The following is a 15,807-nucleotide window of genomic DNA, read 5'->3' as shown; positions in this document are numbered from 1 at the left end:
TGCGCCAGGTCACGTGTCCTGGTCAAGGGCTGCCTGATTCAAGTGGCGCCGCAACATCTTGGGTCACTAGCAGGATTTGCGTGGTGCCACTGACGGAAATGTTAGCGCTCGTCCATTTGTTCAATCATACCTTGACTTTTTTTTTTTTTTTTTTTTCCAAAAAGATTTCTCGAGCAGAGACGGACCCCGGCACCACTTTCGCCATCTACCTTTCTTCCTACAATTGACCAGTATATCCTTGCTTACTTGGCGCCGGTACGTTTCTCATCCCACTCATTTCAGTCTCGGTCAGCATCCTTCATGCAAAAGTTTCTGTTTTGGTCAGGTCACGCAACTAACCAACTCGTTAGCGAGCATCACCTCTTACACGCGATATCCGAATAGTCAGTTTACCACGCCAACCAACTCGTCAGATTTTGAGTGCGAAATTTCAGTCAATCCACCCAAAGTTCACTCAGTCTTGTCAACAGACCTTCTCGACCTCAACTTCACTGGCGATATAGGACCTTCCACCACCTCCATCCCGAATCAGCCACCTAGTCACCCCAAATCGACCTGTCCACTCTCTCTCACCATCCCCCTCACAACCCCTTCATCCACCTTTGATCCCCCTCTATCCCCCTCACAGTCTTCCTCACAGTCCACCCTCCCATAACCGCCAAAATGCCCGGCCCCCGCTCCACCTCCCACATAAAACAATACACCCCCACCCAATTCTCCGCCGCCATCGCCGCCGTCTCTTCCGGGAGTCTGTCCATCCGCAAAGCCGCCCAAGCGCACTCCATCCCTTTTTCGACTTTGCAGCGCCACTTCCAAGGGACTCCCCAAGCCAAGCGCTCCTACGAGGCCTCCTCGCGGGAGATGCAAAAGCTCACGCCCGAACAAGAGGAGAATATTGCCATGTGGGTGCTTGCGCAGGAGAATTTGGGACTGCCGGTGAAGATGGAGGATATTCGACGGTTTGCTGATCGAGTTTTGGAGGTGGGGTTGAAAGAGGGACAGGCGCAGGGGCAGGGGATGATTCAGAAGAGGGGGGCAGGGGGAAGTGGGGGTGGGAGGAGGAAAGTGGTTGGGAAGGATGGAAAAGAAGGGAAGGATGGCAAGGATGGTAAGGATGCTAAGGATGGAAAGGACGGTCAAGAGGCAGAGGGACAGCAGCAGGGAGAGGAGGAAGAAAGATCAACAACCACCTCCACCGTAACGGTAGGAAAACACTGGGGACCCAAGTTCATGCAACGCCATCCGCAGCTCAAAGCAGCGAGAGAAGCAAGGAGGAAGGAGTTGAAGAAGGGGTTGAGGGGGAAGCAGGCTGCTGCTACTACCACCACTACTACCACTACTGCTGCCGCTGTCGTCAACACCCCCACGCCAGCCGCCGCCGCTACGAACGGTCATCAAATTGGACTGCCGCAGACTCCCACTCCTGCTGTTAGTGGTGGTGGTCAAAGACAACGGAACGGTCCTCAGAAGAAGAACAACGGCCAGCTACAGCAGCAGCAGCAACAGCAACAGCAACAGGATGACGAAGATGTCGATCCAGAACTGATGGACCAAGATCAAGATCAAACTGTCGTCATGGAAGAGGTCGGCCAAGATGATGGGGATATGGAGGACGACGACGACAACGAAGAAGACCAAAATGATACTGTCCACGTCAAGGACGAACTTGAAGAAGAAGAGTACTACGAAGACGAGCAAACGCCTGATCAGCAGCTGTTGATGGATTCGCAGCGGTATTCGAGGTTCGCGACGACCAACGGAAGTCATTAGCCCGGCGGGGTTCGAACGTTCATCGTTGGGGAAAACAACAAACAGACTGAGAGACTGGACTGGACGAAGGCGACTGGAGCGGCCGGAGGAGATTTTGATGGGCCTATGGTAGAGGATACAGGTCTAACGGACTCGGAGGGACGTTTGAGAAGGAGCTCGGAATATCTGGTTAGGAAAACAAAAAAAAAAAAAAAAAAAAAAAAAAAAAAAAAAAAAAAAAAACAATGGGGAAAATGGGACAAGAAAAAAGGGAAAAGGAACCGGTCTTCACGATGTCATGGCTTGTATGAATTACCTACCTACCACTTACAAAAGTTTATCATGTGTTTTACTTTGCTATTGCTACACTGGCTCACTGCACTATGGCTTGTTGGGGAAACAATGTGTTACGGTATATCTTCCTTTTCGTCTCTTATCTAAAAGCATCGTTTGTGTTCTTGGTTGACCAAGCTCACTTGCTTCTTCATACGCTCAAGAGAGGTGCTCATGGTGGTCGGGAGACCTGACTTGGACATCAATTCTCCTTTGCCCCATTCAACGCCAATACCCGACAGACAGACATGAATGATGCTATGATGGGAGTGGAGGCTCATTGGTCATCCGTGATCGGATCAGATTCCCACGTCGCAGAGGAGGGCTCTGGGAATGTCTTGATTCAGTGGAAAGAAAGCTAAGCTTAGTGGGCGGGGAGGTTCACATGAGAAGTAGAAGGGAAAGATGCGTGTGGTAGGTGTGCATAGAATCTGTCGGAACAAACGTGAAATTCGCATTGAATCGAACAAATGAGAATTCAAAATAATGAGAAAAAAAAGATCAAGTTGAAGCTAGTTCTGGCTCTGCAAGCACGCATGACGTGGACTATCTCATCTTCCCACTTGGCGGAGGTGTGTGTCGATTATTGCGAACTCCCCGTCCAGTCGCAATGTCGACATTGAGCAATCCACATTGACTTCATCACAACCACTTGCTTTACATTCGTTGTTCACCCTTGGTTGTGGAAAACATGGCTAACTTCAAGTAGGAACTGAAAAGCTCCCGTTCCTACCATCAAATTCTGGCTTTATTTATTGAGCATCGAATGCATAATGATGTCCCTTCATATCCTGCCACCTCACGAAAGGACACAGCAAAAAGTATTTTGTAAGATGTTGATTAAGCATCTATCCTTAACTTATTTTTCATCCGGCTACCGTTATCCAGTAAGCCAGGATGGAAAAAATGTTCATACATCAATCATTAAGTAACCCGTCCTTCCATCATCCATCATTTCATTCCCAAGATTAAATCCACCACAATGGTATCATCTCCAGGCGTAACAGTGTAGAAAAAAGCAGAAACCAGCCCCCCCGAATCTTACATATGTGCAAGAGCATCTGCCAGACCGACTCCTTTCTTTTTCAGGTCATTAAGATTTGGCGCCATTCATCACATCATTAGTTTAAAAAAACCCATCATTCCAAATCGTGTCAGTCAAATAGGTCCGCTCAATAGAGGAAAAATTTGCTGAATGTGGTGCTTAAAGAAGCATGGCGGCGAAACCAGCGGCGGCGAGGACACCGGCGATGGGAGCGGCGGTCTGGTGAGGAGCCTAAAGGTTGTTTGTTAGCATCTTGGTCGAAAGAATATAGAAAGTGGAAAAAAAAAAACTTACAGCGCCAGGGCTGGAAGTGCTGCTAGCCTGGCTCTGGAGGGCAGAGCTGAGGGCAGAGCCGGTGAGGGACGAGGTCATAGTGGTGCTAAAGGTGGTCTCAACGGTGGTGCTGTCAGAGGTGACAGTGGAGACAACCTCGCTGGTGACGGTGGTCTGGGGAACCGAGGTAGCGCCAGCAACACCAGAGATGCCAGAGATGGTGGTGGTGCCGGTGGTGGTACCGGTGGAGTCGCCACTGGTCCAGGTCGAGGTGAACTCGCTGGTGGTGATGGCGGTAGCGGCGCCGCCGGCACCGGCGCCGTCAGAGGAAGCGTCGGAAGTGACGGTGCTGGAGGGGATAGTGCTGACGCCGGAGGTCACGGTGGTAGTGGTAGTGGGCACACCGGGGATGGAGCCACCAGCGCCAGGACCCTATGTGGTTGTTAGTGATGGCCTGCGTCTCAGTCATGAAATGCGTAAACTTACAGCAGCGGCGGGGAAAAGGTTGAGGTCGACTCCGGCATCGGCGCACCACTTCTTGGCCCAGTTGATGGTGGTGTCGGCGTCGCTCTCAGAGCAGACAGCGATGGAGCAGTCGCGAACACCGTAGCCGAAGTCGACGTGCTGGCACAAGCAAGAAGCATCATCACGGGCGCAAGGGAACTCGGAGCCAGCCTTGTCAAGCATGTTGTTGCCGCAGAGGGTCTAAAGGGTGGGGGTGTCAGTACATGGTTTTGTTTTGGCCCATGGCATCTCCAGTGTTCATCATGAGGCTCTACTTACACCGCAGCTGGGGAAGTTGTCGGGGAACTGGGCGCTGACGGCAAGAGCGCCGGTGAGAGCGAGAATAGCAGAGGTCTTCATTTTGATGGATGTAAAGATGTTGGTGTGGTGGTTGAGTGTGTGGTTGTAGGCGGCGGCGGCGACCAGGTCCGAGATGGATTATTGCTGAAGGTGAGTGCGGAAGGAGGAAGAGACAAGAAGTCGCGGTCCAAGTAGGTTTTGTTTGGTGGGAGCAAGTGAAGGCGAGCTGATTTGAGGGCAGAGGGCGGTCGGGTGGTGCAAATTAAATGTTGTCTGAGTCCTTCGAAGTGAGACAAACGCGGGAATTGCCAAGGCTGGATGAGATGGAAGATGGAAAGGACTCGACTGGGTGTAGCACCTCGTGCCTTCCTGTTTATATCAATTTCACTTACACAGACAGACAGGCAGGGCAGTGACGACTGACGGAACGGGCCAGCCACAACAGGAAGGAAACAACAAACCAGGCGTGTTTTTTCGTCCGTCTGGAGCCCCATGTCGGACTCCAACTCCACGGGCACCCAGGTCGACCAGGTTCCTTGTTGCTTGTTCTCGGCTGTCCCACCAAACAAAAAGTGGAGTCTGATCTTGGTGATGTCTCTCCATCAGAGAACTTGTCCAGATGCGACCAGGGTGCTACGACGTCGGTCGTCCACCGGGAAGCCGGGCACCCAGGTTTGTTTCCACTTGGTATGTACATCCCATAGGACTGGGGGTTAGTGTCGACCATGAACAGCACTCTCCACAAGTCAGATCCTTCTTTGTTGGGACCCTTTGGATTTTCGCTGCTCAGATCCATTTCATCGCCCAGTACGGAAAAGAAAGGCAGAAATGATGCCCGATAGCATCATTGACAGCTGCCGCATCCGAACTCACCGACCAGCTACGCAGTAGGTACCAGCTATCACCTCTTGGCCTTCAACACCATCAAGAACGAGCCATGTACACTACGTATGTAATATGGTGTGGTGGGTAGGTAGGAAACAAATTCAATGGGTGGGCCATGTCGCTGATGACCTTTCAGAGCCACGAAGCTAGGTTGGGAAGTACTGGTCCCTGCCCGGTCGGTACCTGACAGGGAGGTAAGACCTTTCTTTGGTTCGCAACCGCAATACATAGACTAGATTCGGTGTGCATCTCCGTGGCAACCACTAGCAGTCGTTCTAGTACAGTTAACAAATGGCATGGCCGGTGATAAGGTGACCGAGTGACGTTGCTTGCAGGGCACCAGGTCAGGGTCAGGTCGTCCCAGGGCAGGCTGCCAAGGCCAGGGCGAGCTATTCCATGTTGCAAGGAACTGAAAGGGTGAAAAAGAAAAAAAGAAAAAGCAAGCCACATTATGCACTGCAACTGGAAGCTTAACTAACTGGCAGGTACACAGCTTGTAGGCCTCTCCCTGCCACCATACGCGGTGTGAACTTTTTTTGTTTTTTCGTTTTCTGGATTATGGCTGAAGCGGTAAAGTGTTGTTGTGCCTGGGGATCCAAAAAAGGGATGTCATCAACATCTTGGTTACTGTTCCTGGACTTTGATGTTGACGTTGCAGAGTCGTAAAAAGCTGGGTATGTTGGGATGTCATGTCATGGCACACGTCTTCGCGGTTGACCACTCATCGATCAACCATCTCTTGGCAGGCAATTGGGAGATGGGGAGATGAGCAACAAGCTGTTCCGAGAACCCGAGCAGAGCAAGGTCGTTCCCGTGTTTCAAAAACCGGCCATTTGCCGTGGTACGCAGCGGGTTGGTGAAATTCTGGACATTAAACCTGCCACCAGACTGCTGTGGCCCTTCTCACTGGCTGCTGGATGGAAGCGTGGAAGCAAGTAGAGAAGAGGGTCCTGAGATTCTGTGAAGCCTGTGACGGAAGAGGCTGGGTTTCCTGGCGGCCAAGCCCAGATTGCCAAAGGCCGCTGCCCGATCGTACGGTCCTTGCGTAAGCCAATGTAGTGTACATGGTGTACATTGTAGTCTATCAAGTCATTCATTCGGCAGCTCAGATCCCGACGACGTGGTTGAAGGTTTTTTTTTTCATTTTTTTTTCTTCAATGATGATGATCGCTTGAAAGCTGGGAATTGCTTCTTGGGGGTTCCAGTCGGGGAAAGTGCGGTGTTTGTCAATAAGGTTTGCATCGATGATGTTTCTCTGTGGAGAGTCCCCGGTCTCTAGTGTACACTAGCCACATGCTGGGCAGGAATATGGCAGGAGTTGATTGGCCAATTTGTCGAAGTTTATCTCAAACCATGGTCTTGAACCCTGGAGCAGCTGGATGCTCATCGTCGCTTGTCGTCGGTCGCTTGGCGTGCGGGCAGAGTGGATCGCTGGATACGTACAGTGGGTTTTGTGCGAATTCCCATTCCAGCCCGTCTCCATTCCATCTCCCCCCACTTGACCACGAGCCAAAAGTCCCGGAGGGCTGGTTAGGTAGGTTGTTTCTTTGCGATGGTTTCGAGGCTGTTTCAAAGGAGTAGAGGTTGTTCCATACACGTGCAAGTAGTTTGTTGACCATATCAGACGAGGGGAGGATGAGGTGCCCTGGTACCTGCGGCGGCGCCCATCCCATCAGCAGTCACTTCCCTTCCTTGGGTTGGGTTTAAGCTCGATCCACGCCGATTTGGCGGTGCATTCGACCATTGCCTGGTCTGTGCTAGCGGTGCATCATCGAGTGGAGAGCACCAAGGAATTGGAGAGTGGACTGATGTCATGAGCACCACTCACAATCAAATCTCTTTTGCTCTACTTCTCTTTCGTCTTTTTGATTTCCTCGCTCTTGCGAGTCCTGTCACCATCGGCTGCCATTCCGAACTTTTTCGCTAGCAAAAAAACATGAGGAGATGATGATGGCCTCGATCGCGATCGACCCTAATCAGGATCAGCACTCGCCAATGTCCGAAATCAGAGACTTTTACTAGTGCAGTGTAGCGACAAGACAGAAGGCTGGGATCCTGGGGAGGATGCTCCGCCTTGAAAAACATTCAATCGATGATTTGACATGGAGGTCAAGTGTGGAGCCCTTTCCCGCAGCGTGCTAACAACCTGAAGCCCAGACAGACTGAACATGGTCACTCGTCCCGCTTGGCATTTTCTGCCCAGAACGAAGAGACCGAGGTCACAGAGGTCTGTCTCAGCACCACTAGAAGCTCAACGTGCAAGACACAATGCGCACGAAAAGCAACAAAGGGGAAAAGGGAAGCTGTTTTTGAATGCCGAATATTCGGTGAGACACGTTTGACTACCATTGCCCTCTGTGCAGCAGCAGCAGCAGCAGCAGCACCACGTCGACCACAATATGGTACTCGTCCAATTCTGAGCAACTACACTAGAACGGGGACTTTGTCAAAATGAAGTGTCTCTGGCTCGGATACTCACGATGGCGCTAGTTTCATTCTCATAAACTATCATTGACAGAATAGTCCGTACTCCATTAGAGCAAATAGTCCCTGCGTGATGAGAGAGAAGCAAAAAAGAAAAGAAGGTAGGAAATAAAACCGCCCAACCACCTGGATAAGTGTAGCTGAAGCCACAAACACTACCTACCAACCTCAATAACCGCACCTCACTACTGCACATACCATACCGTCCCGAGCGGGATCTCTATGTACACTAAACCTACACTACATTCTACAGTTGCAGTGCCGAACCTCATTTCAAGAAATTATAACCCCAAGATCCAGTCCAGTCATTCATTCAGTCATCCTCATCCCCAGTAACACAAGCATCCCCGCTCTTCTGCCCCTGTGTACCACCATTCTCATTTCCCATCTCCGTCATCTCCTACGAACAAACCCCCCAGCTGTGCGACCACATGTCATACGCATAACCTCATTTGCTGTGCACACGCTTTCAAAATGGCACACAGCGACGGGTAACGGGTTACTCCGTCCCTCCCTCTGTGTGAGCCTGTGCGTCCTGCAGTGGGGTGTGCCGTGTACGGGATTTGGTTGTATAGTGTAAGGACAGGGACCTCTGCAAGGTAATGTGTGACTTGATGTGATGTATTGGAGAAGGATAGCCTTCCAAACAATGTGGAGGCCTTGATCCTGGCTAAATACATAATGTTAGGCATATACCCTATATATGTATGCCCTCATCTCATACTGTGGGTTGTACCTGCCCTGCCTGCATGTGGGGTTCTAGGTGTGTGCCCTAACAATCTGCCCCCTCCAAAATGCGTTGCGCCCTTATAAATATAAATAGTTATATTAATTAAATCTATCTACTATAATATTGAGTCCGTTTTTCTTTATTATTCTAAAAATCTAGCTTCGGCAACCCATTAAGTACCCTACGTTAATATATTTTAAAAGTCTAACTTAATTAATATATAAGGTCTTTTATATCGATACGTCTCTTTCTATCCTCCTACTCTTAAATTAACTTAGTTCCGTCCTAACTTATTTAATCGGCTAGCTTCTATTTATCGTATTCCTTACTTAAATTTTTATATTTAAAATAATAATACTTCTTATTTTTAATATCCTTTTCGCTAATAATATATCTAATTTAATCGGCTATTCTAATTAGGCCGATTTAGGGTAATTAACAACTATAGATATCGAATAGTACTAGTTCTAAGTAGTCGATAGAGATTACATTATAGATTTTCTAAAATTCGGGTAATTCTAGCCTATATATTAATTTACCTATACACTCTTTAATTCTAAAAGGTCCGGTATATTAGGGGCCGAATTTTAAATTTAAATTTGGGATTATATAACTTTTGTATAAATGGAGCAAAATTCTATTATTAATATTGAAGAATATTGGTTAATAATATTTATTATAATAGTATTTAACTATGATTCCTATTAGTACAATGCTGTCTTATATAGATATTTTGTAATTAGGGAAGTTGAAGTTTAGCAGCCTTATTGATTCTTTCCTAATTATAGCGTTAGCAATATTGTTCGGTCTGAATCTAAGGGCTGCTTTATTTAGTGATATTCTAATTAATAAAGCGATAGAATTATTGTATTTGAATTGTAGTTTGGGCAGCGTTATTAATTACTATATTGGATTATTTAAATAATTAATAAAGTATCGAAGTACCGGCTATATAATTTATATTACTCGCTCTATCTGGCTATCTATTTAAGGGTAATAAATTGTTGAGTAAAGAAGTTTGGTTCTAAGGGCCTACTATATTCCTTTTTAGAAAGTAGAAACGAATTTCGGGTTTTAATTTAAAATAATAATTCTTAATATCCCCTAATTTACTTAAAATAGGCTATTAATAAAATTTTACGCCTATTATTATACTATCTACATTATTTTGCCGGGTGTGAGGAGTAGCTCCTTTATTAATTTATTAATACTAATTATAATTGTATTGTAATTGTATTTGGAGTTTGTTGGGAGTAATAAAATAAAGTTGATGTTAATTGTATAGTAGGGATATAGTACTTGAATTAATATTGGCTAGAGATTGTTGTAAGGTTTATAATACTGTTTTTTAAAATGTATATAATTCGGGTAGCCTTTGAAATAACGTTTGAGTTCTAATGTTCCTCTAGGGATATAGTATTATTATAAGTAAGAAGTTAGATAATAGTAACTTAAATAATTTAAACTATAGAATGTTTCGAATAATTATAGTAGGTAAGGATTTCGAGGAATGTAGAGTTTATTTTAGTTTCCGGGTTCTAATTTTTATAATAGGCCCTCCTTCTATTTAAATAGGATTTACACTTAATTTTCGGGTGAGAGTCTTTAATTCTATACTAGAATTTGGGAGATTTTGACCTAGTACGGGTCTTAATTATAATTTTATTGGATTGCCTTTTTAAAACCGGGATTAATATTACAATATATTACGTTAGTTTATTAATTTAATAGGTCGTAGGCTTACTAGTAGAAAATCTATTTTATTACTTAATATTTATTAAAATCGTTTAGTAATCTATTAAATCCGCCCTTATTACTAATTTATTTTTCGGTATTTAATATATTATTTATATAATTGAGGCGAAATAATATATTAGGGACGATGTATTACTTTCCTAATTTATAAAGTATTTTAATAATATTATAGAATTAGCTTGCGTATTTTATTACACGGATCAATTTTTTATTTCTAACGTTTAACGTAGTTAAATTAGAAATATTTATCTATTTAAAGAGTCCGACGATAGTTTTGTAATTAGTATATAAAATTATTAGCGGGTTATTTAATACGTTAATTTATTTCCTATATTTTTATAAAGTCTAAACGAACCTTAAGATTTCTATTTCTATTAATTAGTAATACCGTTCGGCGTTTATCAATGTACGACTTAGGAAAATAATTGTTTAATAATATTTTTTAGTTAGGAAGCCTATAATAGTCCTAATCTTCATTAGTCTTTAAAGTTCAATATTTATAATATAGTAGATTTCAACGCCGATTCTATACTAAAATACATTAAAATCAATAAATAGCTTTCTTATTACAACGAATAACTGGAATTTAATATTATTAGAAATTATTCGTTTAATTTCCCTAAACGCTACTAATTCTTTCGCTATTAGATATTAATATAGAATATTAGGAGCCTAGAACTTTTATTTTCCGGTGCGAGGCTTTTTTTAATTTACTTTACTAATTAACTTTATCTTACGCTATTCAAGTAGTTGAACTAGAATCCCGAATAGCGGTATATTTTTTTGTAAATATATAGCGAATTTAATGAAGTAGTTAAGTTGCGTTAGAGTTTTGGGGAAATCAAGTTTAGTAATAGTTTTTAATTTTCCCTCTATTATAGATATTAAGAATTTATCTATAAGTTTGCCTAGTATTAGAATATTAAGGAATATTACGAAAGTTTTAGATGGTCTAATAAATATGTTTTTATACTTGAATACTTCGAGGATTACTGTTAAATTGCGAATATATTCCTCTAGGTTCTAAGAAAATATTATAATATTATTATAGTATATTTCGGCTACGTTAATATAGGATAGTATTAAGTCTATTTAATATTAGACATATATATTTGAATTTTTATAACCTATTATTATACAATTGAATATAAATTGGCCTTTTAATATAATAATAATTAAAGTTTAATATAATTCGGGGTATATCCTCTATTAGTAGTAGAATATAATTGCATTTAAAATTATAATAAATTTAGCTCCTTTAATAGCGATGTTATTTAAAATTTCTTTTTATATTTTTATAGGATAGGTATTAGGTATCGACATCCTATTTAGAACTCTAATATCGATTACTATACGTCCCTTACGAACGTTATTAATAGTATATTAAATAATGAATATTAGAAAGGCGAAGGGGATTTAGTATTTTATTTATTAGACTTTTCCTATTGAAGTTAATTTTTCAAGCGTCTCCCTTACTATTATTCGCCTATTAGGGCCTAGAGGATAAATTCGATTATATTTAGGAATTTATATATATTATTCTAGCTTAAATTTAATTCTTATTTATTCTTCCTTAGGGATATTAATAAAACCCTTATCCTCAAAGACGTTTTGATAGTTTGTAAGAACTTTACCGACTTTTTTAAGTATATTAGGGTTTGTGTTTTTGTAGATTCTAACTCCTATATAGTGTTGGAGAATGTCCGGCAGGTTGCCTAGCTTAAGTATATACCTTTCTAGTCCGTAGTATGCGAATACCGCGGTATATACTATAAAATCTTTATTAATTTAAATTCTATTATAATTACTATCAATTAATATAAGATAACCTAGGGTTTAACCTTCTTATATAGCAATATAATATAGGAATAAATTAATTAAAGTAATATTATTAATACCGCCTATTATTAATAATATATATAACCCGAAAGTATTGTATTTTGGGATATATAGTTCGAAGATATAGTTTTATAGATTATCGATTTGTGTATAGTAAATATTAACTATTATTACCGATTTTGGGGGAAGCCTATACTTTATTAACACCTTAATTTTAATATTATATAGTTTCCTAATATTTGTTTTTATCGGAATAATTATATTGTATAATATAATAATAATTTGGTTCCTAGAGTTAAAGATATTGAAACTTTCCGATCCTAGAATATCTATTCCTATAAGTATCTTCGTTACAAAGTTATTAATAAGGGCGATTTCGCGCTCAAAATATACTAAGATTTTATTACTATTCGGATTAGTGCCTTGGAGGTAAATAGGTAATATAGTATAGTTGTTTGTACGGTAAATATTATTACTAATGCCTTTTACTATTAATAGTATAATTTGTTAATAAATTTCTATTTAGGGATGATTAGTTATAATTTATATTTTATTGGCTAGAGAAATAGAATATCCGGTATTAATATAAATATTGTATTTAATATTTAAATCCGGGTTTAATATAATTTAAATTTTAAAATAGATTTAATATTTAATTCTAAAATTAATAATTATATTTTATTTAAATTTGGTAATTAATTTCTTAATTGGGAATTAAATAACCGAGTTTAATTCGGCTATAATCTTAGGCTCCTTATTTACGCCCTTGTTTAGAGACTTTAGTAACGGGGGCGTTTATTTTTTTTTAATCGAGTTTAATTATTATTAATATAGAATATTATAGTGGTTTTAGGGTGAGAGTTCTTAATATAAGCGTGAAATTTATTTTTATTAGAGAATGATTAATTATATATTTTATATTTGTAATTAATGGTTATACGTTTAGTAATACTAAATTATATAATGTCGGGGTATTTATATTAATTGGACTTTAAAGTATAGGGTTCGCCGTAGTAGCCTTTATTCTCTTAAGCGTTACTATTTCGCTATACGTCGATATAATAAATTCTATTAGCTAGTTAAAGGAAATTTTAATCCTAGACTTCTTTAACCGACGCTTAGAATACGGTTAAATTATTTATTAATTCTTCTAGTACTATATAATTATATTTGTTAATAAAGAAAGTATATTAATTACTTAATTAATTATATTATTTTAATTATTATTACGGAAGTGCTAGTAGGCGTTTATATTTAGGAATAAAGGGTTAGCGCTATAGTTAGCTTTAGTTAAATTAATAGTTAATTAGGGTAATAGTTTAGTTTGGGTATTAATTATAAGAAAATTAATAGTATCGATTTTAAGGCTGGCTCTAGCTTTAATTCTAAAGGAATTAATAGGATTAATTATATATTTAATTCTAATTTTAAGGAAATTAATAGTATTAATTTTGGGGTTGGCCCTAATTTTGAAGGAATTAATAATATTAATTGTATAGTTAATTCTGGTTTTAAGGAAATTAATAGTATTAATTCTAAGGTTAATTTTAATTTAAATAACTTTTACGGCTACGACTGCCTCTTATTGATTGAGAAATTAGGTTTTTTATTTAATAGTATAGTATATTCTCCCGGGTTTAAATATTCTTTAAAAAATTATCGAGAGTAGTATTTTTGTTAGGCTTATTAATTTCCGTCTAAATATTACTATTGAATATTTTATATACTATAATTATTTATCCCTAAGTATTTATTTTATATAATTTAGTATTTTTAATTATTATTTAAATAAATATTATAATATCTTTTTTTATTACTACGTCCTAAAGGGTGAATTTAGACTATTTTAAACATTCTATAGCGATAGAATAATCGATTTTAAATCTAGTTTTAAATTTAAAATAAATAGCGTTAATAGATATAATAGCGAAGAGTATTCTATTTACTTTAGTAAAGATATAGGAATACTAAATAAGGGTAGGACTAAATAAATATTGAGTCTAGACTTTATAAATTACTTCTTCGCTATTTATTCTTTTAAAGTTAAATAATCTATTATAGAATAGATAAACGTTATTATATTTAATAAACTTTCTATTAATAATAATTCCGGATCCTAAAGGATCTTTAATAGAGGGATTAAAGTATTTAATATTATTTACTTTGAGGTTGTTTAATATAGTAATTAGAATCCTAAGGGTAGAATTCTAAACGGCTACGAATAAATTCGCTATATTTTAATTTATAGTTTTACAAGCTCTTTAAAAAGCTATAACTATTAATTCAGCTACAATTTAACGAGTTAACAGTTAGTTGGGGTTATTATTATTATAATTTAACAATATATCGTTTTTGGGGCCGGATTCGGAATTGAGATAAAGTAACAGTTATTTTAATAAATTTTAATTATAATTTAGATTTTACTTTAGATAAATTTGATTTAATAATTTACAAGTTTATTTTAAATTTAAATTTAATTTAACCGCTAGTTATTAGTAAGTAGTAGAATTTCTATAATCTTTATTAAATTCATTATTTATAAATAATTCTCTATCAATACTAGGATTATTAAAATTAGGCTCTCGGTTTTTAGGCTTAATATAAACGTATTCTATTAGCGAATTTAAATAATTGCTAAGTATTATCCCTAATATTGTACCTCATTAATTGCAAAGTATACTAGTTTTAATATTTTCTTCGTTTATATTAATATTAAAATCTTAATCTTAAACCGGGGAGTATTCAATAGGGGAATAATAGGGATTAATAAATAATTATTTATTAAGTAATTAAGAAATCTATTTTCCTATTCCAATTATTTGGGGTCCGAACTGGCTTTCCTAAAATTTAAAAAAATTATATTTAGGTTCTTAAATTTAGAATTCTTCGGTTTAGGGTTTTAGAAATTAATCTTATTCGTCTATTAGTAGTATTAATAAATTAAGGGGGTCGGGTAATAATAAACGTTTTTAATTTAGAATTATTATTAATATTAATTTAAGTAATTAAATTTTAATTTAATAAGTAATTAATAGGAGAATAGACGGTCCGAAAGGTAAGTTTAGGGTAGTAGAAAGAACGGCCGTTAACGAATTTAATTTAATAAGTTAAATTACTATTAATAATAATAGTAATAATAGTTATAAGAACAATACCTTTACTTTACCTTTCTCTATTTAATTATATTAGATAGTATATAATGTTACTATAGGTAAATCTAATTCAAAGGAATTATTAAGGTTAGTTTTAATAGAAGGGCTTTGTAGAGGGTTTATTAGGGAACGTTTAAACGTTATACAAACTTTCTACTTAAATTAGAAAAATATATTAAAAAGCAACCCTTTTTAAGATTCCTACGTTAATAAATAAGGCCGTTTATTATTTACTTTAATTTAATCTACTTCTATATTAAATATTAATTATAGTAAGTAAGCGAAGTTAAAATTAGATTTATTAATTTGAGTATTATAGGGGTAATTAGTAGTATAGAAATAAAGTAATTATTTAACTCTTTATTTTAAATTAATTAATTTAGTTTTATTTATAGATTAAATATTAGGTATAATATTAGTATTAAATTTAATATTTAGCATAATCGTATTAAGGCGATACGGCGTTCCGAAGTATAAAGAGTACAGCATTTAGCGATTGGATTAGTCTAATATAAGAAATTAGCGGATAAGATCCTAGCGAACTTTGATTTTGGTTGGTTATCCGTTCGATTTACTAGTATAGGTATTAGATTATAAGGATAGGGACCTCTGTAAGGTAATGTGTGATTTAATGTGATGTATTAGAGAAGGATGGCCTTCTAAACGATATAGAGGCCTTAATCCTGGCTAAATACATAATGCTAGGCATACACCCCATGTGTGTGTGCCCTCATCTCATACTGTGGGTTGTACCTGCC

General features: G+C 38.5%; 3 protein-coding genes across 3 annotated transcripts; 1 reads left to right on the top strand and 2 right to left on the bottom strand.

Moving 5' to 3' along the window:
- The first annotated feature begins 170 nt into the window (after positions 1–170).
- On the top strand, positions 171–1,962 carry B0T23DRAFT_443121 (uncharacterized protein). Its single transcript, XM_062840845.1, has one exon. The coding sequence runs from the start codon at positions 664–666 to the stop codon at positions 1,768–1,770; it is 1,107 nt and encodes a 368-aa protein (XP_062691399.1). The 5' UTR covers positions 171–663; the 3' UTR covers positions 1,771–1,962.
- A 1,183-nt stretch (positions 1,963–3,145) lies between these two features.
- Positions 3,146–4,495, bottom strand: B0T23DRAFT_156903 (uncharacterized protein). The gene is made up of 4 exons (XM_062832646.1): positions 4,184–4,495; positions 3,887–4,105; positions 3,422–3,832; positions 3,146–3,358 (listed from the first exon to the last, which is right to left on the bottom strand). Exons 1-4 carry the CDS (start codon positions 4,262–4,264, stop codon positions 3,287–3,289), a joined length of 783 nt encoding a protein of 260 aa, XP_062691398.1. The 5' UTR covers positions 4,265–4,495; the 3' UTR covers positions 3,146–3,286.
- Positions 4,496–10,796: 6,301 nt separating this feature from the next.
- B0T23DRAFT_319675 (uncharacterized protein) lies at positions 10,797–11,069 on the bottom strand (the record flags this gene model as incomplete). Its single annotated transcript, XM_062835134.1, has 1 exon — positions 10,797–11,069. A coding segment is annotated over one exon (273 nt), but the record flags the coding sequence as incomplete, so codon positions are not given.
- Positions 11,070–15,807: the final 4,738 nt, after the last annotated feature.

Source organism: Neurospora hispaniola (assembly GCF_033458365.1).
Source record: "Neurospora hispaniola strain FGSC 10403 chromosome Unknown B0T23scaffold_5, whole genome shotgun sequence".
Taxonomy (NCBI): domain Eukaryota; kingdom Fungi; phylum Ascomycota; class Sordariomycetes; order Sordariales; family Sordariaceae; genus Neurospora; species Neurospora hispaniola.
The sequence above is the reverse complement of the archived record's forward strand: the minus strand, read 5'-3'. Positions and strand labels throughout refer to the sequence as shown.

Bases quoted from the DNA above. Each gene is read 5' to 3' on its own strand.
- B0T23DRAFT_156903 (XM_062832646.1), bottom strand. From the start codon at position 4,264: ATGAAGACCTCTGCTATTCTCGCTCTCACCGGCGCTCTTGCCGTCAGC. The intron at 3,833-3,886 runs GTAAGTTTACGC...ACAACCACATAG, and splicing joins ACCTTTTCCCCGCCGCTGCT to GGTCCTGGCGCTGGTGGCTC. The intron at 3,359-3,421 runs GTAAGTTTTTTT...AACAACCTTTAG, and splicing joins GCACTTCCAGCCCTGGCGCT to GCTCCTCACCAGACCGCCGC.
- B0T23DRAFT_443121 (XM_062840845.1), top strand. From the start codon at position 664: ATGCCCGGCCCCCGCTCCACCTCCCACATAAAACAATACACCCCCACC.